At 42.2% G+C, this 26,147-nt stretch overlaps 2 protein-coding genes across 2 annotated transcripts; both read left to right on the top strand.

Moving 5' to 3' along the window:
- Window positions 1-271: 271 nt before the first annotated feature.
- lrrc4.2 (leucine rich repeat containing 4.2) lies at window positions 272-2,269 on the top strand (the record flags this gene model as incomplete). Its single annotated transcript, XM_079162695.1, has 1 exon — window positions 272-2,269. One exon carries the CDS (start codon window positions 272-274, stop codon window positions 2,267-2,269), a length of 1,998 nt encoding a protein of 665 aa, XP_079018821.1.
- An 18,153-nt stretch (window positions 2,270-20,422) lies between these two features.
- LOC306699011 (kelch-like protein 10) lies at window positions 20,423-24,075 on the top strand (the record flags this gene model as incomplete). The annotated part of the gene is made up of 5 exons (XM_079163512.1): window positions 20,423-20,574; window positions 21,229-21,712; window positions 22,584-23,204; window positions 23,422-23,571; window positions 23,719-24,075. 5 exons carry the CDS (start codon window positions 20,423-20,425, stop codon window positions 24,073-24,075), a joined length of 1,764 nt encoding a protein of 587 aa, XP_079019638.1.
- Between the last annotated feature and the right edge of the window lie 2,072 nt (window positions 24,076-26,147).

The raw sequence follows: 26,147 nt of genomic DNA, 5'->3' as shown, positions 1-26,147 counted from the left end.
TGTTGTTCAACCTTTTTCTTACATTGCTGCACTGCTTTTCTTCTGCTACGTCTCTTGTATTAATCTCTCACACTCTGTCTCCCTCTCCGTCCCTCTTTTTTTCCCTTCTCTCTCTCTCTCACGCACACACACACACCAATTTTGATATAGCATCTCCCTGCACTGTCGATGGAACTTGGGAGCCTTGAGCTGCTCCAGCCAGGCTAGGGTGGTCTGTCCTCTGGTGTGTGCCGTCTCCCCCCACCATGCAGAATAATGAGCCCTCCACACCATGAGTCCTCTGGGCCAGGTTAGTGTGCAGCCTACCTGGAACGCAGCCCTGCTCGCCGTGCTCTCCCTTATGGTGCCTGCTCTCAGTATGTGCCAGTCCACAGGCCCTGCGTTGGGCTCGGCTAACCCACAGAACTGCCCAGGCGTGTGCTCCTGCACTAACCAGCTCAGCAAGGTAGTATGTACCCGCCGAAGCCTGGTTAGGGTTCCCCCGAACATCCCAGCCAATACCAGGTACCTGAACCTGATGGAAAACAGCATAGAGACCATACAAGCAGATACCTTCAGGCACCTGCATCACCTGGAGGTACTGCAGTTGGGCAGAAATGCTATCAGACAGATCGAGGTGGGGGCCTTCAATGGCCTGACTAGCCTCAACACCCTGGAGCTGTTTGACAACAGACTGACAGTCATACCCAGTGGAGCTTTTGAGTACCTGTCAAAGTTGAGAGAGTTGTGGCTAAGAAACAATCCCATTGAGAGCATCCCCTCTTATGCCTTCAACCGTGTCCCCTCCCTCATGAGACTGGACTTGGGAGAACTGAGGAAGTTGGAGTACATCTCTGATGGGGCATTTGAGGGACTTCAAAACCTCAAGTATCTCAACTTGGGGATGTGCAACCTGAGGGAGTTCCCTAATCTTTCACCACTGGCGGGACTGGAGGAGCTAGAAATATCAGAGAATGTTTTCCCTGAACTGAAGCCGGGGGCCTTCCGTGGGCTTAAAAATCTACGTAAACTGTGGATTATGAACTCTGCCATCACTACCATTGAGAGGAACGCATTTGATGACATCACAGCCTTGGTGGAGCTGAATTTAGCCCATAATAACCTGTCATCCCTCCCCCATAACCTCTTCACCCCTCTTCAGTACCTGGTGGAGCTACACCTGCACCACAACCCTTGGCGATGTGACTGTGATGTAGTGTGGCTCTCCTGGTGGCTCAGAGAATATATTCCCACAAATTCCACCTGCTGCGGACGCTGCCACACCCCGGTCCACATGAGGGGACGATACTTGGTGGAAGTTGATCAGACCACCTTTCAATGTTCAGCACCATTCATACTTGATGCTCCTAGAGATCTGAACATCTCTGCAGCGAGGGTGGCAGAACTAAAGTGTCGCACAGCTGCAATGAGCTCAGTCCGATGGCTTCTCCCCAATGGCACTGTATTGACCCATGGCTCGGCTCACCCACGGATATCTGTCCTTAACGACGGGACACTCAACTTCTCCAACGTTCTCCCGTCAGACACAGGGGTCTACACCTGCATGGTCAGCAACATGGCGGGAAATTCCAATGCCTCGGCCTACCTAAACGTCAGCAATGCTGAACTCAACACGTCTAATCTGTCCTATTTTACCACTGTAACAGTAGAAGTTTTGGAGCCCACAGTGGAGGAAACCCCTAAACCCAAGCCTACTATCCCTGCCTCACCCTCTGTCTTTCAGCCTGTCTTCATCTCCACACCCACTGTGCTGTTCCAAAACACTCAGACTCCAAGGCAGGTGTCAATCCCCACTGCCAGAGTCCCTAGTGGGCCAGCCGCCAGCCTGGATGAGGTGATGAAAACCACCAAAATCATCATTGGCTGTTTTGTTGCAGTTACCTTGCTGGCAGCGGCCTTGTTGATAGCATTCTATAAGTTGCGTAAGCGGCATCAACAGAGGAGCACTGTGGCAGCAGCCAGGACCATAGAAATCATACAGATGGAGGAAGAAGTTCCTCCTGTTCCACCACCCACCTCTGGATCTAGTGGCTCTGATGACACAGGGTTGGTACTGCCTACATTAGTGGAACACAACAGCAACACCTTTAAGCCTGGGTACGTGTCCTCCTCCTCATCCCGCCAAGGGGGCTATGGAGCCCACTGGACCCAGAACAACTCTCTTCATCGCTCAGTCAGACAGCATCACAGCCACATCAGCACCATTGCTGATCCCTACATCATTAAGACTACTCATAGCAAGGAGAAGGTTCAAGAGACCCAAATCTGAGCATTGCTCCCTCTGGATTTATCTCTGACTCAGCCCCAACCTCTCCTCTCCACCTCTCTGCTCAACAGTCCATGCAATAGAATGCACAAAGAACAAAACGGTAACTTTCTTTTGTACAGAAGTGCAAAACAGAGACAGATTTTGGTTTCTTGTACATGCCTATACATACGTATATAAATATGAAAAAAATACAAATATATATAAATGAAACTACGGTCAGGCAGTGGTGAGAAATGCAGATTATATCAGAAAAGAAAGTAATTTGAACTATTTTCTAATAACTGGTGACTTCTATTTAAAAAAAGACAAATATACTGAATTGCTTTTGTGATTGATAATAGAAGGTGGTTCTGTCTACTGTAGGAAAAGAGGCATTTAGTTTGTTTTTTGATCATATTTAAGATGCAGTTAAAACTCTTTATACAGGCACCAGTTTCTAAATACAGCCCCAAATGTAAGCTCCAGTTTTTACTGTGCCAAATATTCTAATATATGCAATAAAATGGTATTTCCACACTTAGGTACACAAAAAGACACACAAGCAAAATCTAGATAGATAGAAACATTTGTCCAAGGATAGCAACATAATGGCACAGATAGAATGTGCTGTTCAGTAGCTATCAGCCAAATGCTTTTGGACTGCAGTGAATTTCTGCAGCTAAGGTTTAACCCTCTGTTTGCTGGAGCTAAACTGCATTCATTTGACAGTGCCAGTGCTTCTTAGTTGTAGCGTATCTAAACATGTTTATTTAGTGTGCACATGATTCCCCACTGGTTTAACTGACAAAGAGCAGGCTAATGACAGTTGTTGCAAATACTTTGTTCTGTTATTGGTTGCATTTTCTGTTATTTCTTTTCCGTTAGGTTTTGACATGCTTCTTAATGGCTTGTGTAGTGTTTAGGGCTAATTTAATAATGCATTACAGCAGTTGCCTGACTTGTCTCTGCAAGGGCTCATTGCGATGCTCATTTTTTCAAAGGAACGGACATGCGGTGCAGTGATACAGAGCTTTGCTGACCATTCTGCTTTTGGAGAAAGAAAACAGAGGATTGAAGTGAAACAAATGAATGTCTGATACTGGGGCTTTTCCATGGACTACATTGAAACATGACTCTCTTTTTGTTTTCCTTTTAACAGTTAGCAGTTTAGCAACACTATTTTTATGGAGAGACAAAGGAGGCTATGAAAAATAAAAAAAACCTTTGGTTTGTATTTCTCTAATCAGAAACACTTTCATCTGATGTTTTTTCTTCTCTCTGAATATATTTCCATTTGTGTGTAAGTTGTTTAATCGTAAAGGCTGGAGGCAGTATTGTAAATCGTATCCTACCCCGAACCCCCATCTTACGGTCCTATGCATTTACTTAGTGTCTGCATGAATGGGTCTTTAAGTAACTGGTGTACAATGCTGCATTATACCCCACAGTGGGGCTCTATGCAGGTCAGATAGGCTGTTGGTCTTTGATGCCTCAGCTTAGTTCTTAACATTGATTTCTCAGTGACTGTGAAGGGGAAAAAATACATGTATCCCACAGTTCAACAGTTTGTGGGTTTCTTTTCCTTACATGCTTACCTGGAGGTTGTAGTTCCTATCGGAATCTAACATTTATCAAGTGAACAAAAAAATGTATATATATATATATTATATTATATTATATAGTGTTTTTAATAATAGTGTTGTGGGTGGTCCACCATGATATGAGGTATGACACAAGAATACTCTAGCAAAGCTTCCAGAATACAATGTAAATATATCACACAATAATGGGAAAGCAGACCGATTCTTATCTTTTTGTTGCAGATGCTGTATGTGTCAGTACATTGCTGAAGAATCTGAACTATCTTGACGTCATGCAGCTAAAAGGCCAGCTACCATAAATAAGTGTGCTTAGACTCTGTGGTGACTGAAACGCCTTACCTTTGACCTTATGCTGTTGCCCTTCATACAACCACTCACCACTCCTCCTCCTTTAGTGCTGATTAAGACAAATACTTTTCAACCCAGCCGGCTACTGGTCATTTAAAAGGTCTAAGTCGCAATACAAAAGTGCTTCTGCTGAGGCTTTTTGGGGAAAAAGAGGAAATTACAGTATGACCCCTGTGATAATTATGGAGCATGGCGAGTTGACAGGAACACCAAGGCTTCATTTAAAACCTCCAGGCTGAACTTCCTGTACAATCAAGAGTCAGTTAATAATGCGCTGTGAGGCACCGAATGGCATTTACTTTATGTATATGTACATATTTTCTCCCGACATTCACAATAAGATCACTGCATTACAGCAGGTACTCTGGTGCAGTAAAATAAAACAGGGACAGCAATTATGTAACAGTCTGGAATGCAGGTTGAGTGGGAGTCAATTTTCTCAGGAGTTTTTATTTTTATTTTTTGAAATATATGTAATGTTTACAATCTAAATAGGATGTGTTGTACATATAAACAAATTAAGGCATATAACATATTGCAGGCATAAAGGAAATTCCTCTGATGATATTTTCCTTTTGGATGTTTCGTCAGCGCTGAATGGATGGATGGAGATGTGTTAGTGTTTTCTGCCAGCGCACCTGGCAGCGTGTGAGTACAGGTGGGCCTCAACAAGCAGATGGAACTCCAGTGACTATGTCAAGTGTTACTTCATTTTCTTCTAAATGCGAGCGCAATACACTGCTGAATATTCAATCACCACCAGAATGTGATGGCTGCTCTTTGCTTTGACAAAAGAGAGTGTTCTTGGTTGTTACAGTATGTGTGGGTTGCAAAAGAGCAGACTCTTATTATTTCCCGAGCACAGCATGGTTCTGGCTGTGCTATCGCCTTCATAAGAGGCCATTGGCTGTCTGTAAAGCCTTTAATGTGCCTTATAACCAGCCACATACAAGAACATTGACAACTTCTGTGTTCCCTATTATTTTCTTCCTCCTCCTCCTCCTCTTCAGTATTATAATCGAAAGGGGAAGCAAGTCGAGATTCAACACAATGCTATCAACCATTCAGTCGATTCAGGTTTGCTGTTCCAGTGTCAAGGGTGAAGAGGCTGAGGGATGGAGTGGAATGGCCATTGTGTTAATCGCTGAAAACAAGGGCACAGACAATAGTCCTTCCCTGACAACATCAGTAGGGTTAATATGAATCTGTTCTCTGGGGTGGCTGCCGTCTTATCTCCAGCAGCTGAGTCAGTCATATGCTTTGAATTTTGCTGTATGTTGCCGGGTTGCAAATGAGCTGTGAAGATGTCTTATAACTGCTGCCATCTCCCTTCCTCTGTCCCCTCCCTTTTATCACTCGCGCTAATTGACTTAAAATCATTGACTGAAACCCCTCAATATCGCACAACTAGGTTGTGTTTCAGGCAGACTAATAATCTCCCCTCGTCTTTATTTCTTTCTCTTTCTCGTGTTATCCGTTTGGCACAGCAACTGTCACATATTTGCATCGTCTTTTGCAGCAAGCTCACTAATGCCCACCTGTTTTTCCCCTCCTATTGAGCCAATAATATTGATAAAGCTTCAGCCAAAGACGTAATGCATCTTTTTAAAGTTAGCAGAATGTCAGAGGCTCATGCTGCTATCCATATTGGCAGAGGATGGAAGAGGTGAAAAGAATGGCTGAGCTGCCACTACATAGCACGTCTCACTCCGATAGATAGGATCTGCAGAGAGACAACAGGAAAGGGGGGCTAGGATAAGGCTCTACGGCCGGCGTTCTATGAGGTTAAGGGTTTGTTGGGAACAAGTCCTTGAGCCTTAAGATCCATATCTGTTAATGAAGTTCCCAGCAGTAAGAGGTGTTGGCCAGGTGGCAGGCCACAGCAATTCTGTCACAGTTTCTCCACTGAATGATGCCTTTTTGTGCTCACAAAGGGATTGTAAGAAATGATCCGTGGTCCTCTAGAAGTGAGAAATGGCCTGTGGACTCAATTCTCATCCCTGTCTTGACGCTTGATTAGTCAGCCTACACCTAACTGCAGTCTTTTACAAAAGCGCTTTACTTGACCTGCTCACATTCTTAAATGTGTAGGAACTTACATTTCTAATTAGTTTCTCCTGCAAATTATGAATGCACATTTTCATAATAAGAATTTTGAGCATTCATTATTTTTGTCGGATTTTTAGCGATTCATTAAAGTGAAATGAAACAAAATAAACCTAAAGTTGCTTTACAAGAACAATGGGATGTGAACACTGAAAATGGCTATTTTAAAACATTAATAAGCTTGAATCAAAGCCTCAAAGCAATTAGTCTTTTGCATGTTTTTCAGTTAGTCTGGTACTTGGTTTTGGGTCAAGGTAAAATAAGACACCTAAGACAGATGGGAGAGAGGAGGTAACTGCTATTTTTGAACACACATCGTCATAAACATACACACATAAACACACACAAAATCTACAAATAGCCTCCAGAAATGATTGTACTTCCAACTAGTTTTATTTTCAGTGTTTTTCTCAACACCGTCTCTAAATAATTAACGAATATATTTATATTGTATGCAAATGGGACACACAAAGACATTTCATCTGGGTACACTGTAAAACAGTTCTTTGAATTACTTCAGCAAAATATGGAGGGAAGGAGGAACAGACAAATATTTTGTGAATTACAGCTCAGAAGCATGATGGGACTTTGCTTGTTTCTAATTCTGCAACATGGCTGTGTGTCCAAGGTGAGTGACATTCTTTTCCCAAAAAAATTATGCTGTCGGAAAATGATTCCTTTGAGACTATGAACAAATTATAGCTGATGCCTAGTTTCTGTCACACGCTGGAGAAGGTGGGACTGACCTCACTTTATTGTAATAGGCGAGGACGTCTGCCCTGATTCACTGCAGGTTAAACATAAACATAAAACTTTATACAAAACACTTTCCCCTATGGTGGTATTGCACAATATGACACTGCCATTATGCTGTCTTAAAGCAGATACGCAGTCTTATATACTATACAGTGTATGTCAGTGTCATTGTAATGTAGGCCAGTGTGCTCTTTTTGGACACGGCCTGGATAAGGGGTGGCAGCTGGAGTTTGTTCCTGGAGATCTCTTTCTCTGTCAGTCAGTCCGTCTCTCTCTATCTTGCATGCAGTGTGTATGTGTGTGTGTGTGTGTGCGAAAGAGAGTGTCCTCCATAGCAGTGACAGCCACTGTTCTGTTATTTTAACCTCTCCCACTCACTGCTGGGGAGGTTAAAGCAGAACGCATGCAGGAACACACTCTGAGAGGCAAACAAAAACAACAACAAACCTGAAGAAATAATTCAAAAAGAAACACAAATGCACAATGAAGGACAGGCTACACGGCACACTGCAGTTGATAAGCTACGTAGCTTTAATTAAATGTACTTTAACTCATTTATAGCGATTATCATATCCTTTTGCAGAGGGTTCACACAAAGAACGGAAACACTTTTGCAAACCAGTGATAACGCTGTAATAAATTCAGCTTTTTGAAGTTTAAAGAACCCTGAAAACCAATCTTCAGTCATGTAGCCCAACATGAACATCATCTGACAAAGTTTTTTTTCCTGTTGTTTCCTCCTTCATTCACTCATGGCTACTCTCTACATAATAGACACTCGCTGTTTTACTCTATAGTGAGCAGTAAATTAAGATTTTGGACACTTTTGAATCATTGCTGACAGACGTAGAGGCTCCCAGTGGTAATTATTGCATTCATAAATGCAGCACATTGCATCGTGGGATTGTTGGTCGAAAGTGGCGTACATGTCATGGACACAATTTTTTCATTGCATTGTTGAATTTTTTTGAGGGCACCATAAAGTGGATAAACTTACACACAAAAAATTCAGACACAACTAAAATCCACTTTGTTTCTTTTTTACTGGGCTCTGTTGAAAAACTGGTCACGCATTTTCATGGACCAAAAATAAAATAATATTCAAATTTGTTGAATGCAAATCAGGCCTCAGGTTTTTAGAGGTTTTGCTTGTGTTGCCAGTGACACACCACTGTCAATCAAACCTGATCTAACCACAAATAGTTAATACCAGCAAGAAATACTTTAAATGTGCTTTGAATGTTGGATTTTTTTTTGTGACTGTCCCAAAGATGTAGTTTTGAGGCTGCAGTCTGGAGCGATGTTGTATTGGACAACATTACATAAAACAGGTGTTATTGTGTTTAGCCCTTGTAGTTTCGACTGTTCCTTCAGCAGGTTAAAACTTTGAATCAGTGCTTTACACACGTTTAACATGAACTTTATCTCTTTGTCTTTGTGAATGCAAAGACAGCATCCTGAAAACATCACAAACACATCACACTCTATCATTCACGTACCTGGCACCAGTCTCCTTTCCTCAGTGAGCAAGATGGATGACTCACTGCCAACTAACCCACACATATTGAGGGAGAGTGTGTGTGTGTGTGAGAGAGAGAGAGAGAGAGAGACAGACAATTCAGTGACATTTTAAACAGTACATAGGGACTTTGTGGGCTGCAATGGGCCAATGAGCCATTTAAACAGAGTCTATTTGAGCTCATATTAACAGTTTCATCAGCAGACTCACTGTCAAATCCACAGCTCGGTGGAAGTTTTGGCAGTTGCATAGATTCAGTTGTTTCTTTTCTTTAAACTTGACTTCCGTCTCTTTTCTCTTTCATTTCATTGACCCTGCCAATAACATTCAAGGCCTCATGGTTGCTATGGTTCCCCAGGATTTCAGTGCAATAGTGATTGGCTGTTGAGGAAATTGTGGTAGACATGGAGCTGTGTGAATAGGGAGCTAGCTGTGACCCTGACAGAATGTACTGTATTCATATTTACTTTGAGGACCTTGGTTAGACAGCCACTCCAAATAAAGCTCAATGGGCCTATTCACTGCCTGGTATGTGTGGAGTTCATACTGTTGAAGGTAGACCAGATAAAAAAGGAAAAAGTCACAATTTATACTGTTTTACCAATCACACAAAGCAGAGCTGCAATAATGGTGCCTTGTTATGAGACAGTTGATTTAGGGAAAGCATTTCATCAAGTTTAACAGGTTTCACAATTTAATATAATCATGTTATGTTTCTTAAAGGGGAAATCCACCATCAACAACTAGAGTATCGTATGTAGTATTTCCCAAAAGTGTTAATTGCATTTGTAGGGTGGGGAAGTGTTATGTTGGCTGTTGAGTGGCTAAGCATAGATGACACAGAATATATTTCCAGAACATATCCAGAAAAATTATAGTCATTAAAATTAATTTGTAGTTTAAAAAGTAAAAAAATACATCATGTATCATATATCAGCTTTCAAAGAAAACACATTACACATTAATATACTGACTGTATAATAATTAATGAAACAAATAAGAGAGCAGTTTAGTAATTCCCACAAGTTCAGTGCACAAGTTATAATATATACCCTAGTAGTAATTATATTTCAACAGTAAATACAATTGCTGTGACAAGACATGAGACCCCAAGAGGTATTGTAAAGGCAAGTCAGTCTTAGGTTTTGCACATATGTTACATAACACTCACAAAATGATTCTGCAAAGATAAAAACTTTAACAGCACAATAGCAGTCTTGTCTTGCCCTCTGCCCTTGTCATTTCTGTTAAGTGTTGATGCTCTCTCTGTGTTTGTGCTTCAGTTTTCTTTCCCAGTCCATACACAGGCTGACTATGTGAGCTTTAGACTCCAAATTACTTGTAGGTGTGAATGTGAGTGATAATGTTTGTGTGTGTGAGTTAGCCCTTCGGCCGGTAACCTCCTCAAGGTGTTTCAGTGGTGTCAACCTATGAATGCTGGGAAAGGTTCAGGGCCAGGGCATAGGAATCCTCTATCCTCTACAAAAAATGGTTGAAAATCTCCAAATCCCATATCCTTGCATCTGGTCAATTGATGCAGTGGTAGGTATCACATTTGCTACCTCTCAATCAGAGATTGCTTTTTATACAAAGAGCTAAGAAAATAAGATCATGGTTGATAGAATAAAATAGAATGCGTAGAAACTCACGCTAAAGAAGATTTATTTGGTCATGTACGTTTACAGCAAACCTGGAACAATAGAGCAGGTGAGATGTACCACAGTATTCATTTCTTAAAGTGCTTAAAAGTAAATACAAACCTGCAACATTCACTATCTCTGTAGGTATTTCACACACCCTACTCATCTTTGTGATATCAACATGGAAAAAGGTACTAAAGCAAAAAACGTTTGGTGTAATTTCTTTTATTTTGTCCAGGGTAAACACATTGATCAACAGAAATACTGTATATGAATCAGAGTCAGACTAAAGGACTGTTCACATATTGCATTTCTTTGCGACCTCAAATCCACTGTTGTCAATATAGACACGTGCTCTAGCGAAAGTGACGCTGTCGCGCTGCACAAGCATTCTCAAGCGCTTATGTTTCAGTGAGCGATGGCTGCACCCCAAAATAAAAATAGATCAACTTTTGAAATGCTGCAGGGTGCACTGTATTTCATGTGACAAGAAACAACCAATTACTACTGGCAGATATCTTTGCTTTTTTCCGTAAATATCCACTGTAATTATATGGAGGAGAAATAGATCATTATAGTGCAGAAGTAACCGGCGCTTTACTATCTGTCCCATGGACTGTTTTAATTGCTCCACGTTTTCCGTCCAAGAACCTCACAAACATCCGTTTGAAATGTCTGCCAAACTGACACAGATAAATTGAGAAGTAAAGCTACTGTGACAAAAAGACCGTAACGCATCATGATGTATCTGAACGGAACTTCCGTACATAAGCTGTTAGAGGTGATGCTAACGTTACTAGCTCCCCTCCTGTTAATTTCAACGGATTTGTTCACAATGTAACATTATCAGGGATCGGTGAATAGAAAGCATAAATGCCGATCTCCTGATCGCATATTTTTTACTGAATGTCGTCCGTCATCAATCGTCAGTAAAGCTTTATTTTACATCATGATGGTTGAACTGTGGAATTAATCCACGGTTCACAAATGTGCCGAACCGTGTGGGGGATCCGTACGGATCGACAACGGTCCGTTACACTGCTACACGAGTGCAGGGCATACAAGGTTACAAGGATTATTTAATGTCATTGTACAACAAGGTTGAGCAGCAAAATGCAGTTTGTATTTTTGCTACATAAGAAAAACACAAAAAACACAGTAACACCAACATAAACAACTATATTATATCTGTATAGCGGAGGCTGAATTTAAGGGGTCTCACAGCCTGAGGGAAGAAGCTGCTTTAAAGTCTGGTGGTACGGCAGCCAACACCTCTGTAACGTTTGCCAGACGGCAGCAGTGTGAACAGGCTGTGACTGGAGTGGGTATTGTCTTTTTTATCCTTTGGGCTCTTTGCAGGCACCTCTTATCACCAATATTACTGATGTTCAGTATATGGGTATCAATGATGTTTATAGCGTTTTTTTGCCATATCAATGCGTTGCACAGCTGCACTGCTTAAAGCAAGCAACTGGCTTCTATCTCATAACTTCTATCTAGCCTGTAACCCGGGGAATGTTTGTTTGGAGGATCGTTCAACATGCTAAGATGCAGAACAAGATGTGTGATTATGTTTGTAAGTTAAAACATAAGAAAGACGCTTTAGCATGGAAGCTAATGTGGGTTGTTCAAGGTCTGTGGCTCCTGTGTTGTGTAGCTACTGTCTGTTAGTCAGTATGACCGTCTGCACTGCTTGTGATAGAAAGCTGACATTACTGCTTTATGCAAAGATTTGGTTTGCTGATGTGGAAGAAGTTCTAAGTCTATTTGAGTGAAATCTCACATTTAACATTTTCAATGTCCAACAATCTAGTTGTGATATCATTGGTAATCCAAGCAACCAGTTGAGCTGGCCAAAATCTGACCTATCTGACTTGGAAAGTTGGAATGTTTTGACCTGTATTTTCTTTCATTTTTAAAGGCAGAAAAGAGCCGTAGCGCAGTTGTAGAACAAAATCACTAAATTGTTAAGGCAGTGTTTTGTGATTTTAGCAGCTTCGTTGAGTGCGGCTGCAGAGAATGTACATCTCTGACCTTCTACTAACTATTTTACTGAACTAGCCAGCTGATTACTCTGCTGTGGGATCTAATGTGCTGCCTTGACAACAGATCATGTGTGAAAGGTTATGAGCGGCATGATGCTCAAAATATGTCGTCTGTTTTCAATCATAGCAACATATTTTTCGCATAAACAAAGCAGCCCACAGCCCTGACAGTAAACTTGTTCAGTAGGTACGGCAACAAAATAAATGTCTATCAGCATTGCACAGTACACACACGTGTTTCTGTGTATGTTTGTGTGTGTTGGCTTGTTATTTCAGTGAACCAATAAAGGTTCTCAAATCACACTGTCTGTCAGAAAATGAAAGCATACAAATGGCAATTATGCTTGTGTACCTGACCACACATAGGAGCCCAATTTGTGCACCACATAGAGAAAGTATGAATGAGAGGGAACGAATCTTAGCACAGGTTTTATACTGTATGCAGGAAAATAATGTGGTCTTAAGAAAGGGTATTCATCTCAATACACAGAAGATTACCCTCCAAATCACTCTCACAAATTCAAACTATTGCCTTGGAAATAAACTGCTAGTAAACATGGGGGGCATAAATGTGTTTTTATTCCAACACTAATTCTGTTGTGTTTGAATTACGCAGACCATTAGCACCAGCAAATGTGCTCCAGGCCAGTGTGTCTGTGTGTGTGTATGTGTGGATTTGCTTAGAAATGACTAAGTTGGAAACAAGAGTGTTCAACGGCGTGTCAGTGGTATTAATAGGGGGATGAGAAGATGCAGTTGCTTTGCCTTTCTGCCTGTGCTGCACATTCACTACCTTATCACTTCAAAACACTCTGGTTTGGCTCTGACAACTCAAATGAGCTAATTGCCTTGGTCTTTCCCTCCCTCCCTTTCACCCGCTCTTCTTCTACCCACTGCCACTGACTCTCTCTGTTCTGGCTGTCCCTTGCTCTCTCTCTCTCTCTCTTCCTCTCCCTCCCTCTCTCTCTCTCTCTCTCTCTCTCTCTCTCTCTCTCTGTCTCACAGTTTCTAAATGCCTTTCTTTAATTTGGATTCTAAGAATTGCACCTTGTCCTAATTGCCTATGCAGCTGAGTCATACTCTTTACTTCAAGCTGTTTTCTTTTAGCGACTCCCTCCCAGCATATTGCTCACCGTCTTTAAATCATTCTCTATTCTTCTGTTAACTACCTTTGCCGTTTGTTGATCATATATATCTATATATCTCGTAATATATATTTTATTCCTTGTCTTCTTCTTGCCTCTCCCTCGGTCTGAATCTCCTTTTTGGCCTCTCAGCAAGTGAGGCAGGATTATACCATGACAAAGAGCCGTGGTGCAGTAGAGGGGGATTTAGTGACGCCAGGCTCTCTGTCATCACAGGACTCACTCATATGCCTCTGTGCTCCATTATTGTCCCATTGACGCATCTGTCTAACACAGAGCAGGGAGAGACTGAGAATTAAGGGAGGAATGATGTGAGTGTATGTGGGTGGGTGGGTTTGCTGGGCACTGGTTTAATTGACAGAACAGTCCCTTGAGTGTTTCTTTGACAGTCCATGTCGGAAACGTTGCAAAAAAAAATCTAACTTCTTGAAATATTCCATCTTGATATATCACATGGATATTAAATGGCATCAGATCAGGACTTTAAATGGAGGCATTGGGGCGTTTTGTTTGCTAATGGTTTACTGTGCAGTGCTCTACTGTAATAAGAATCAGATAAAATGTCTCTGGGTGGTAAGCTCTGAGTAAATCACATTAACCATAGACAACACTGCTGGCTACATACTACCACGCTTTCCTTTACTGGTGCCACGGTGTGCACACTTGCTTGTGTGTGAGCTCACGTGTCTTCGCGTTTGTCTTCATATTTACTTCCATGCTCAATCAGGGATTGGTCTTAAATCAACAGGGAGAGATGGGCTAAAAATAAGACACAGAAACAGAAAAAGGCCACTGAGAAGCAACAGATTTATGAGTAGCTTTCAGTGAGTAAAAAAAAACAAAAAAACATGCACATCCAAACGATAAATACTAGGTGCTGGACAGACAAAAAGAGAAATAATGGCGTAAACCAATAGACTCCTTTTAAAATACCTGGTTACCCTTCAGAGTGAATTCGGGAACAATAATTGTTAGGAATGTTATATTGTATAGGTCTCATCACTTGACTGCTAAACAAAAAATCTACGTCCTTGCCAAACTACCATCCATATTATGATTATGATGTAAATTGATCCGTGCTTATGAGTGAAACGCAATTGCAAAATAGATCACAACAGCATGTAGGCGTGAAATTATAGCATAATGATACTGAGACATCTTATTCAAATATCTAATTTCTTACTGTTGAATAACTATGTCACATAGTTTGGAGTTTATATGAAATAAACATACACAAAGACTACTGGAGTGAGGGGAAACTCACTGGAACAAGTGGGGGAGGGTTGATACCTACATGAACAATCCTGGAGGTGACAAAGCTGAAATGAGTTAATCATCACCATTATTCGGGAACCAGTCCTCTCTCAAGGTATTGTAAAAGGCGAGAGCCTGCAGACACCTAACCTTCCCTGGGTAGCTCGAGTTGATGAGCAGGTGTTAAGACCTGAAGAGACCTAGGACCGTTTTCATAAAGGTAGACTCTGACCATGGCCTATAGATCAAACTAATAGTCAGACTTCAGATAAACCTCCTAAATTATTCTGGAAGAATTCAACGAATAGTTTATTTAACTGGGACGATTCAGCAAAAACTTCCAGTAGCATAAAATCTGAATGCAGTGCAGACCTTTAGTGAGATGCTGTGTCTTCTTATGTGGCAGGGCTTTTGCATCCTGAGTCTTGTGTGGTTAGGTTTTTCTATATTTTGTTCCTCATCCTTTGATAACAAAATGCAAACAGGCCACAAGGAAAGATCTGGACTACAAATGGGCAAAAGGGCTGAAGGCCATTGCATTGTACTGTGCCTCTCTCATTTGTGTGGATTACTTTAGGTTTCCTCAGTCTCTATTGCCCTGCTTACGGTTCAGAAGCATGTGTGACTTGTTTTGCCCTCACTTGTAATCATTAATCTGTAAACATGTCAAGTGTCACTTTATACCTACTGACATAATTCTGAAGATAGCTGGGCTGGAGTCTTTAACAGTGAATCATACAGTATGCCACAGAGGCTAACTGTGTTGCTCATGCTCTCATGGTTGGTCTGGCCAGGTTTCTCTTGGGAGAGGCTGGCTTGGGCCTGTTAGAATTAGACTGGAAATCAGGCCAATGGCATCACTTCAGAGACTGTTATAAAATGATACAGTATACCCAGCAGTCTGTGTCATCATTATATACTGTATGTGGGCTTGAGCAATGTTCACCAGAATAGTCCTCACTGCAACTTATTACGTGACGACTGCAAAGATGTCAACAGTTGTCTGGGTGGGCAGGCAGATATAAGACTTTCCATCTCCATTGCAGTATTGCTTGGTTGATGGTGTATTTCTATGACTGATGATGACAGCCGTGGCTGGCGGCATTATGTTTTCAGGTTGTCCGTACGCCTGTCCGTGTGTCCGGTCCATTCTCGCGAACACAAGGAACTATCGGAGGGAATTTCTTCAAATTTGGCACAAACTGCCACTCGAGGATTCAAATTTGGTGTTCAAAAGTCACTGTGACGTCAGAGAACACATTTTCATTCTATTCACTATTCATATATTAACTATGATGATTTCATACCAATGTCTAACAGAATAAAATGATGAAGTGATGACATTTTGGACAGACATTGATGTAAACTGCTACATGACGGAGTCGACGGTCGTCGGAGGCATACAACTGTGAGTCGGTAATTCTAGTTAATGAAGGTTATGTGTATGTCTGTGTGTAAATGTAGGTAGGTCGGTGTGTTTGAAATAAAAACATATTTATTCTTGAGGCATTGAGGTATTCTGTAAAATACGTAATTATCCAGCAGTCATTTTTTATATAAATGATGATTTGATTGTCGAACTTTGTAACCGAGCAGACGACCTCATTCGATAAGCATTACCCTAATAGATGTAAACACAATCTATCAGGAACACGTGTACCGATGTATTGAGCCAAAACACACATCCAAGGCGTCAGACATCAGCTTGCTTGATTTGAGCATTAATCATTACCATGGCCATGCAGACACACACATAGACAGACTCACCCCCCTTTGTTTATCTGTATGAGACACTATGAATCACACGCCAACACAGTCCGGAAAATAAAATTCTAGCACACAGTGTGTGTTGTGTGTGTGTGTGTGTGTGTCTGTGTGTGTGTATGTGTGTGTGTTTGGGGATGGGGCGGGTGAGGTGGGGGGTGTGGGCGTGTTTGGGATTGGGAAACTTTCTTATAAGCAGGTTAGGACTCCCAGTGGCATCAATCCTGCTACAAACTGCTTTGATCAGTTTGTAGTCTCAATCCAATTTAAGAGCTCGCCCCGAGCAAGAATGTGTGTGTGTGTGTGTGTGTGTAATTTTGTTTCTAAACTGTAAACTGGTGTTTGGCCCATGGCCGCACAGATACACACACACACTAACTCATTCACTTTGCAGTCTTCGCTGTGGGGAATGAAGCGTCATTGATATTCCAAGTTGCTGCTTGCCACATTCAGGAAATAAGGACTAGCTCATGAAACACAGCCAGCTCTTTGTACTCGCCTGTCTGTCTGTCCGTCCATCTGTCTTTATAATACACACATGCACACACACACACAACATCCATGCAGCTAACACGAGATTGCCCACTTATTCTGAACACGTTACAATGTTCAATATTTATTGTTCTAAAACTGCAGCTGATCAGATTAACATTTTTCCCCTCCTAAAAAACACAATATAAAATATTCAGCTTCTGCGAGGAAGAGTCATGGGAGCCCTGAGAGTGTTTATTCATGTAGCACCCTGGGAGAGCTCGCAGGAGCTCGTTGGAGGGAACACTTTACAGTGCACAGCAGAGCTCATCAGCTGAATATATTACCCTGCTCCTGAAGGCAACGCTGTTCACTTTGGACTCCTACAGAGTGAACACTGCTGATCAGCAGGACGCACACACACACACACACACTGATTCTCTCTCCCATTTCACACCCACCCACACCTCAACCTCTCTTCCCCCGAGCTGCCCTTTCTTCCATCTCGTTCCCCTGCCCTTAATGGGAGGTGGAGACGATGTTAATAGGCAAGAAAAGGTCAAGGACAGCCACTCATGTGCTGCTTAGGCCACAAACCACCTTTTAGAAAGACGACACTTGCTAACAGGAGCCAGGTATACCGCAAAGATTTTGTAAGGCATGCAAAGAAAGTGTAGCAGGTACATGAATGGTTAGTCAGCTTGAATGAGAGTGGAGCTTGTGTTTTAGGTGCAAACAGCTTTGAGAAGTGACTGTGTGCACAGCTTGGCCTCTTTAATAAAAAAGTGCTGATACAGGTCTGAGTTTCCTGATCCAGTAATCAAAGCACAAACCCAATTTATTAAAGCCAGCTTAGAGCACCTCTTATCTTATCACGCAGGGAGTTTTCTCTTTTTCCCCTCTGAATTTCATTCTTTATTGTCTAGCCGTATGATCATGTAAAGTGAAAGAAAAAAGAGAGAAGGAGGCAAACTTTACATCACATGTAGACAACCTTGCTAACTAGGCTCATGTCACCCAAAACAATATCAATCTCAGCTTAAAATATGCAAAGCAACGCTTCTCACAATAACAATGCCAGGGGGCACACACAATGACTGGCATTTGCTGACAAATAGACTTAATTGAGTAGCAACTCCTTTTTCTTGTTATTAATTTCCCTCTCACCTTACACTCTCACACACACACACACACACACACACAGTCTCTCTCTCGCTCTCTCTCTCTCTCTCTCTCTCTCTCTCTCTCTCTCTCTCTCTCTCTCTCCTGTTCTTGTCTTTTTGTAAATTATAAGGTTTGGGCTCTGACTGACAGACGACTGAGCCTCCCTGCATTCTCTCCCCCTCTGTTTCTTTCTGTCTCTCCTGCTCTCTCATTTTCTGAGCTTCCCTCTGCTCTCATTCTGCCCGTCAGCATTATAAAGCCCAATACAATGTACACACACACACACACACATGCACAGAGAGCGGCAGGGAGGGAGGAGACATTAGGAGGAGAGCAGAGGAGAGGAGGCCTTGAGTCTTAGCTGACACCATGTCTATAAGCTACTGTAACTGAAACACTTTTTTTTAGATTATCTGCTTCCTAATAGGGAACTTGAACATCACCATGGATTCACTGCTGACAGGACAGATGAGGAGTCTTCACAAGTATATATTGAGACAGTAAATTCCAAATGTTTGACAAAATACAAATATGAAACTGACAAAAAAACTCGTGTGTAGATAGAGAAAAGAGTGTAATAGGACATTAAATCTAAGAAGGCAATGATTTACATTTTAGCCATATTAGGTAACACATTGCAATAAACCAGTGGTTAAACAGCTGTTCTAAAGTAAAAAAAATAAAAATACAAAGTGTAAAAAGACAACATAAGCATCTTTCTCCACAGGTTTCAGTTACAGTCAGTTTAAAACAGGACCAAGGTAAGATGGCCGACAAATGGTTCCTTCCCGGAACTGCAAATGATTAAAACATGTCACATCTACTGCTTTATATCTATGACAGTACTCTTCTCCTCTAGTCGCTTGGAGTACATTACCTCCCATCAAGCTATGAAATTAACCTGGAAACCTGAGAAAATGCTAAGTAGGACATTTAGCTTCCTCATGACTGCACAGGACCATATGACTCATCTGGCTGAATTAAAGAGTAACATTTCACTTTTCACACGTCAGGCTGTTTACACAATATTTATTTCAATGAAACCTTCACTGGCATCAGAACCTGTGGGGAACGATGCCATTTTTTTTACAGGGACTGTGACAAACAAGGTTTGCGAGTACGGTTTGCCCAGACAAACAACAATAAATGGACCGAAGCCTATGAGGCCAGTTCAGACAGACAACTGGAATTGCTCTGGTACACTCACAGGTACTCAACTGACAATAAGGCAGTCTGTTAAACCTGACATTCACTGCTCACCCTTTTAATCCCTTTGATGCCTATGCTGCTGCTTCAACGCTCAGTTTGCATACGCTGCTTCTACTTCTGCTGCTACTGTTGGTCTGAATGCATAATACTTACATTCACAAATCCCTCCTCCATCCGAGCATCCACTTGTAACCTCTGGTTCTCTCAAGTATCCACAGTGCCGAGCTTGGCGAGGCACCAAATATCAACTCCATACATTCTTTATTCACACATTACAGTAGGGTGTGAAGTGATTATGTTTGTGTGCTGTGAGTGTGAATGTCTAGAATATAAGATCAATATGTTCATGGTTTTACCCTGCGTTTTATAAGATCCTTGAACGCAAAAAAAAGGATATAAAAATGCATTAATTAAAACAACTGAGCCTTGTTCCTGAGAATTTATAAAATATATTTCCTTTCTGCACATTTGGTATGGTAAATATGATGAATGTGTTTCCCTGCCAATGAGAGCAACAAGACAAAGTTACAGGTAAGCATAAACATGTTAATGTACATCACATCACTTTGGTCCAGACTGAAATATCTTAACAATTAGTAAATTAAAAAAAAATGAAGATTATGATGATTTTTTTTCCAACAATTCATTGTCTCCAGAGCATGATCTATGTTCAGTGGTGATCTCCACATATCAACACATATTATTGTACTGGTGGACATCTGTAGTGAAACTAGTAGAAAACATAATGTGCACCATTCAGTGAAACGGCTTCTGTCAAAAGCAAAATTACAATGTTTACAGTGTGGCTTATATGCAAAACATGGCAACATTTATAATGTTTTTGCCACTTTGATGAAACACCACTGTCAAATTGATGTAGGATACATGTAAAACGCAAAAAGAAAACTAAGTTACAGCAATAAATACTGCATAACTTTATGCTGTCAATGTCAATCGTATGGTCTACAGGTTGAATTGGAGGATGTCAGTTCATCAGTGATGTCATAGGAATCCATTCTAGAATGGAATCCTGGACCTAGAATTCTAGCACTCATGATGTGTGTTCACTTTCTCTCTCTTGACTGAAAAGACTTGTTGAGACATCTTGAGTCAAGTCATCGACCATAAAACTCTCATACTCAGAAAATCAAGATGAGCAACTGGGACGAATCTTCACATATGTCAAGCTCAGTGTTTAATTATCTCCGTCTGGAGGGAAAACTTTGCGACGCAGTCATCAAAGTCGAGGACGTAACATTTGAAATCCACAGGGTCATCCTGTGTAGATGCAGCCCGTACTTCCTGTGAGTTGGCTATCTGATATATATATATGGGGGGGGGGGGGGGGGGGGGGGCTTGTGAATGTATATCCATCAAATGAGCAGAAAGTAATAGTTAATGATCTAAAGTCTGAGAGACTAATCCCGATATGTGATGAATTACATACGTTCATGGATCATTTGTGATAAAACAAGTTTGACATAGAGGAGAAGATATAATGTATCAGCTACAATAGTCTCTCAGGTCCAAAGTAATGTGCTTTTAAGCAGATTAGTATTGATTAGTAGCATTGAGTAGTTTGTGTTCAGAAAAGTAATTAAATTAATTTACTGCAACAAAAAAAATAATTGCACACACTTGAGATGGTTAACTCGACACAAAAATGTAAGGAAGAGGCTGTTCACTGCTGCACAAACACTGAGATGAATTGTAGAGATGGTGGTGAAAGAAAAATAGCATACAAAATGTAATATTACATATTTGTGACATTGTTCCTGCTAGTTTCACTCGGAATGATGTCCGGCAGTTTACAATTTCCCTTTAATGCAAAATGGTGTAATATGTTTATTTTGTGAATGCTTACTTAAAAACTTGATCATTGTTATCAATGAGACAATGAGAATGAAAATCTGAAGTCTGTTTCCAATCCTCTGCCGTGTGTTCATTCTGACCCGCAGCGCTCTCTGGAGTCGCTGCTCACCTCCAGACAAAAAGGTCTTCCACATACCCGGCCTGTCTCCTGACATGATGCAGCTCATCATTGAGTTTGCGTACACAGGCTTGGTCTCCGTGACGGAGGAAAACGCGCAGGAGCTGCTGATGGCAGCCGATCAGCTCAACGTCATGGGCGTGGTGCAAACTTGCTGCGACTTCCTGGGCGAGCAGCTCTGCCCAAAGAACTGCATCGGCATCTTTCAGGTCACCGACACCTGCTTGTCCCCCGAGCTGCGGCTCAAGGCCTACCACTTCATCCTTAATCACTTTGAGGAGGTGGTTTTGTCCGAAGAGTTCCCGCAGCTCTCCGTGCAGCAACTCGCCGGCATCCTCGGTAGAGACGACCTCAATGTGAGCAAAGAGAGCGCGGCGTTCGAGGCCATCCTTCGCTGGATCGACCACGAACCTGAAGAGCGAAAAGCACACATCGCAGTGCTCTTGTCTAAGGTATATTAACCTTCTGTCACCAGATTTAGTTTAGGCTTGCATCTTCAGCATTTGGCTGAAGGTGTTATCCTAAATTGCAGCGACGATCAATTAAACGACCTTGGTCAAATTAAAGTCAGAACCAAGACCAAGTCTAGTTTAGGGTGCTTTCATTATGTTTGTGTTCAGACAGAAGTCACATGGACTGCCAGGTAGTTTATCTGGGGGGGCGACTGACATCCTGTATCATCAGCACTACATGAACCAACATGGGAAAATGAGATTCCAAAGACAGACAGCAAGTCATGCTGCTCTTTACCTTTTTGTTTAAAAGGACAACGTTGGGCTTTGTATCCACACTGGTCATAAAAGAGTCCACGCTTCTTACCAATGTTCACGTTTATTATTGTCCTCTCATGGAACACCGTGAAAACCAGAAGACACACCGGCCCAAACTGAAATAAACACGCAAACGCACCACAAGTTCGTTTGAATCACACCAGAACAGGTTAAGAGTGAAAGCACCGGAAGTTCAGGTGGCCAAAATCGCTGTTTAAGAGTTAAAGAGTTAAAGTGAGTAAATGATTTAAGTCTTTAGGAACAAATGGGCTTGGTACCACAGTCAGGCAGAGAAAGTCTGAGTATTGAGAGGCTGACTAACACATAGTTGGTTTGGAGATTTTAAAGAAATGTATTGACAATAACAAAAATATAGAATGTCACCAGTAAGGGTTTAAAAATGGAATTTGAGTTTTGAATATTCAAGAGTAAAAATGTGAATATTAGTCACAGTTAAAATGATTATAGAAAAGCAACAGAGGTCTGGACACTGGACTCGAGTACAAGCCATTGAGTTCAATTGAAAGATTGTGCCCTGTTTTTCTCTGTGTAGGTGCGACTGGTGTTGATGAGTAAGGACTACGTGAGGTTCAACGTGATGTCCAATGAGCTGGTGAAAAACAACGTGGAGTGCCTGCACATGGTCAGGGCAGAAGGCCTAAGACGCATCATGAGGTTCAGACCCTTTGTGTCATATCTCGGCAACCCTCTCGCCCGCCCTCGCCTGCCTAACGCCATCTTGTTGGCCATTGGGGGCTGGAGCGGTGTCAATCCAACTAACAGAATCGAGTCATACGACGTCAGTGTCGACCGCTGGATCCAGGTCACAGACCAAGACGAGGGTCCTCGCGCCTACCACGGCACCGCCGTCATCAACGGGAGCATCTACGTCGTCGGCGGCGTCAACAGGGTCAACAGGGTCGAGCATTTCAACAGCGTGCGCAGGTTCGACGTGAGCACGCGCACCTGGCACGAGGCGGCACCCATGTACTACTGCCGATGCTTCGTGAGCGTTGCTGTGCTGGGCGAGTGCATCTACGCCCTGGGAGGTGTTGACAGGCGCTCACGACTCCGCTCCGCAGAGCGCTACAGGCCCGAGACCAACCAGTGGAGTCTCATTGCGCCGATGCACGAGCAAAGGAGCGACGCCAGCAGCACGACGCTCCACAATAAGGTGGGTGAAGTGAACTAGAGCAATTCAAGAGTAACAGTACGATGGTGACGGGAACAATTTGATGTTTTACCTGTTTGAAACGAGACTGCGATGTTGTAAAAAGAACTAAATTATAAGTTCAAGTTCAAGTTACACAATTAGTGTTTCTGTTTGAGGCTGTGTTCAAGTAACTGGCCAGAGAGTAGTGTCAGACTAAAGGTCCTCCGATTCTCCCCAGGTTTACATTTGTGGCGGTTTCAATGGGACCAACTACCTGCAAACGGCTGAATTTTACAGCCCAGAGACCAACCAGTGGACAATGATCACCCAAATGACCTGCCCGCGCAGTGGAATTGGCATCGTTGCATATGCAGACCATGTCTACGCAGTAAGTATGAAACAGTGACACGCTAACTATGTGACGTATGAAGAGATTTGGTCAGCGGTTGTTTTTAGACTCATATGAGCGTTCTCTTTTGGCAAAGGCTGTTGAGAATTTGGTCTCACCCTTCATTTTCACTTTTCCTCCCAAAAGGTTGGTGGCTTTGATGGCTCCATCCATCTGTCCAGTGCAGAGGTCTACAACCCTGGGAGCAACTCCTGGCAGCGAGTGTCCCATATGTTGACTCCCCGCAGCAACTTCGGTATCGAAGTGTTCAACGACCGGCTCTATGTTGTTGGTGGCTTCAACGGCAACACCACCTGCAGTAACGTCGAGTACTACGACACAAAGACTGACGAGTGGACGGAGGCTTGTCACATGGATATTTCCCGCAGTAACGTGAGCTGCTGTGTGTTGTCCGGGCTCCCCAACATTGCAGAGTACGTTTTCCCCCGTGACTCCCTGTCGGTTTTCTGTGTGGACAACGTGTCTGTGGACGCTGAAGACTGAGGAAGTCTCCTGAACAGTGCCGTGTGCCATCATCATCCACCTAGCAAGTAAAACATAGACATAAACAACGTAAAACATAAAATAAGGAAATAAATATTTCTTGTTCATTGAACTGCTGTTCCTCCAGAGATTTTCTTTTAACTTTTCAGTTTGTGCAACTTCTAAGTTTTATGTTCTGTGAGGGGGGTGCTGTGTCCCACCTGCAGACACACACACGGGTTGATCCAGAGTGCACCACTGCAACAATAACGCCTTAATACGACAAATACGAATTGTTGTGTTTCGCGCGTTCAGGTTTTCACATCGGCCACCGTATTTCTCCTACTCGCTTGGCACAGTTTGAAAAAGTTTAGCTGGTTGCAATCTGCATCCTCCCAGCTAGATGCCGGCAAATCCACCAAATACACAGAGTACCTTTAAATACATTGTATTTATATTTGAAATCACCTTGTTCTGACAAGTCAAAAAATTGCTTTTCTTCAGTGTAATCAAAAACAAAATTGGTGTTACAGTATATCTAATAAGATAAGATAAGATAATCCTTTATTAGTCCCGCAGTGGGGAAATTTACAGGATCACAGCAGCAAAGTGGACAGTGCACATAAGATACATGGTAAAAAAGAACAAAAGCAGCAAGTATTATAAATAAGTAATAAACAGTAAGTATACAAATCCACAATAACTAAATATAACTAAAAATAAAATTAAAGCTGCGAGCAGCGATGAACAGGCCCTCACATCCTCCGGTACGTCGGGGTGCCGGCGGGACTCCGGCCTGCGCTGCTGCTTCAGTTCTGGAAGAGGAAGACGTGCGTCCTGACCACGGACAGCCTCTACATTTACACCGACACGCAGAAGCGCAACAGGGGCAAGGAGCTCAAGCTGCAGTCCATTTAGAAGGTGGACTGCGTGGAGCGCACCGGCAAGTTTGTCTATTTCACCATCATTACCACAGACAATAAGAGATTGATTTCCGGTGCTCTGGGCAGGAGAACTGCTGGATCGCGGTGATCACCATGGCTCTGATCGATTATCAGAATAGAAAGGCCATCCAGGACTTTAAAACGCGGCAGGACAATGAGAGTGCGTCACCCGGACAAGAGAGGCGCAATGGCGAGGGCGCCCTGATGCCCTGTAATAACTTTGATGATCCCCTTGCATCATACATACCTGTAATGTTTAATGATTAGTTTTAACAGTATTTTTCTTTTAAATTGTGTTTCTTGACTGTGTCCCTGCTGTTTTTCCTTATTGTTGTTCCTTTATTGTCAACATACTTGCTCTAGCGCCATCATCAGGTCAAACTCAAACCAAATACCTGCAAAACTAAAGATATTTCCATCAGATGCAGCTGTACTGTGTGTTTATTGCAAATTAGCATATATTACTAAGATGGTGAAAATAGTTAGCATTATACCAGCTAAATTTCAGAATGTTAACATTGGCATTGTGAGTATGTTAGCATCAGTGGCGGGCCGTCAGGGCCTGCAAAGCCTTCTCTGCTGGCCTAAACAGAATCACAAAGTTATAGCTATTTTATAATTTAATATTTTTTCTTAAATACATTTAATTTTTTCTTATATGTATTATAATTTATACAAATATTTTTCCCATTATCTTATTTTCTCATTGCACAGCTACTGTGCTCCTCAGTTGCTCTGCTTCCAGTGCAGCTTGTTTTAAGTAGAGCTTTTATCCAATCAGATTTCACCTCTGTGTCTCTAGTAAGAAGAGAGGCCCCAGCCTGCAGACTCACCCAGTGCTGGCATATGCAGTTTAAGTTGAATGGGGACGATATTGTTGATTCAACCAATCAGATCTTTAGTTTGGGATTCATGGCCCCACCAGAGCGGTTTGCAGGCCAAGTTACGTCAGCTCAGAGTCCAGATGCCAGCAAGGTGCAGAGTGTGCTGTGATTGGTCAGTGGGCGGGCACGTGACTATGTGCCCGCGAAACATGATTGCTAGCAGAGCTTTGTAGCAGACAGAGTTCAAGTGGAAATATTTGAAAGACATTTTACCTAGCTTTGTTTTTTTAATATGAAATGGCGGAAGGAGGAGAAACGGATTTAG

Source organism: Pholis gunnellus (assembly GCF_910591455.1).
Source record: "Pholis gunnellus genome assembly, chromosome: 7".
Lineage (NCBI taxonomy): Eukaryota > Metazoa > Chordata > Actinopteri > Perciformes > Pholidae > Pholis > Pholis gunnellus.
Note: the sequence above shows the minus strand (reverse complement) of the source record. Positions and strands in the feature narration are given on the sequence as shown.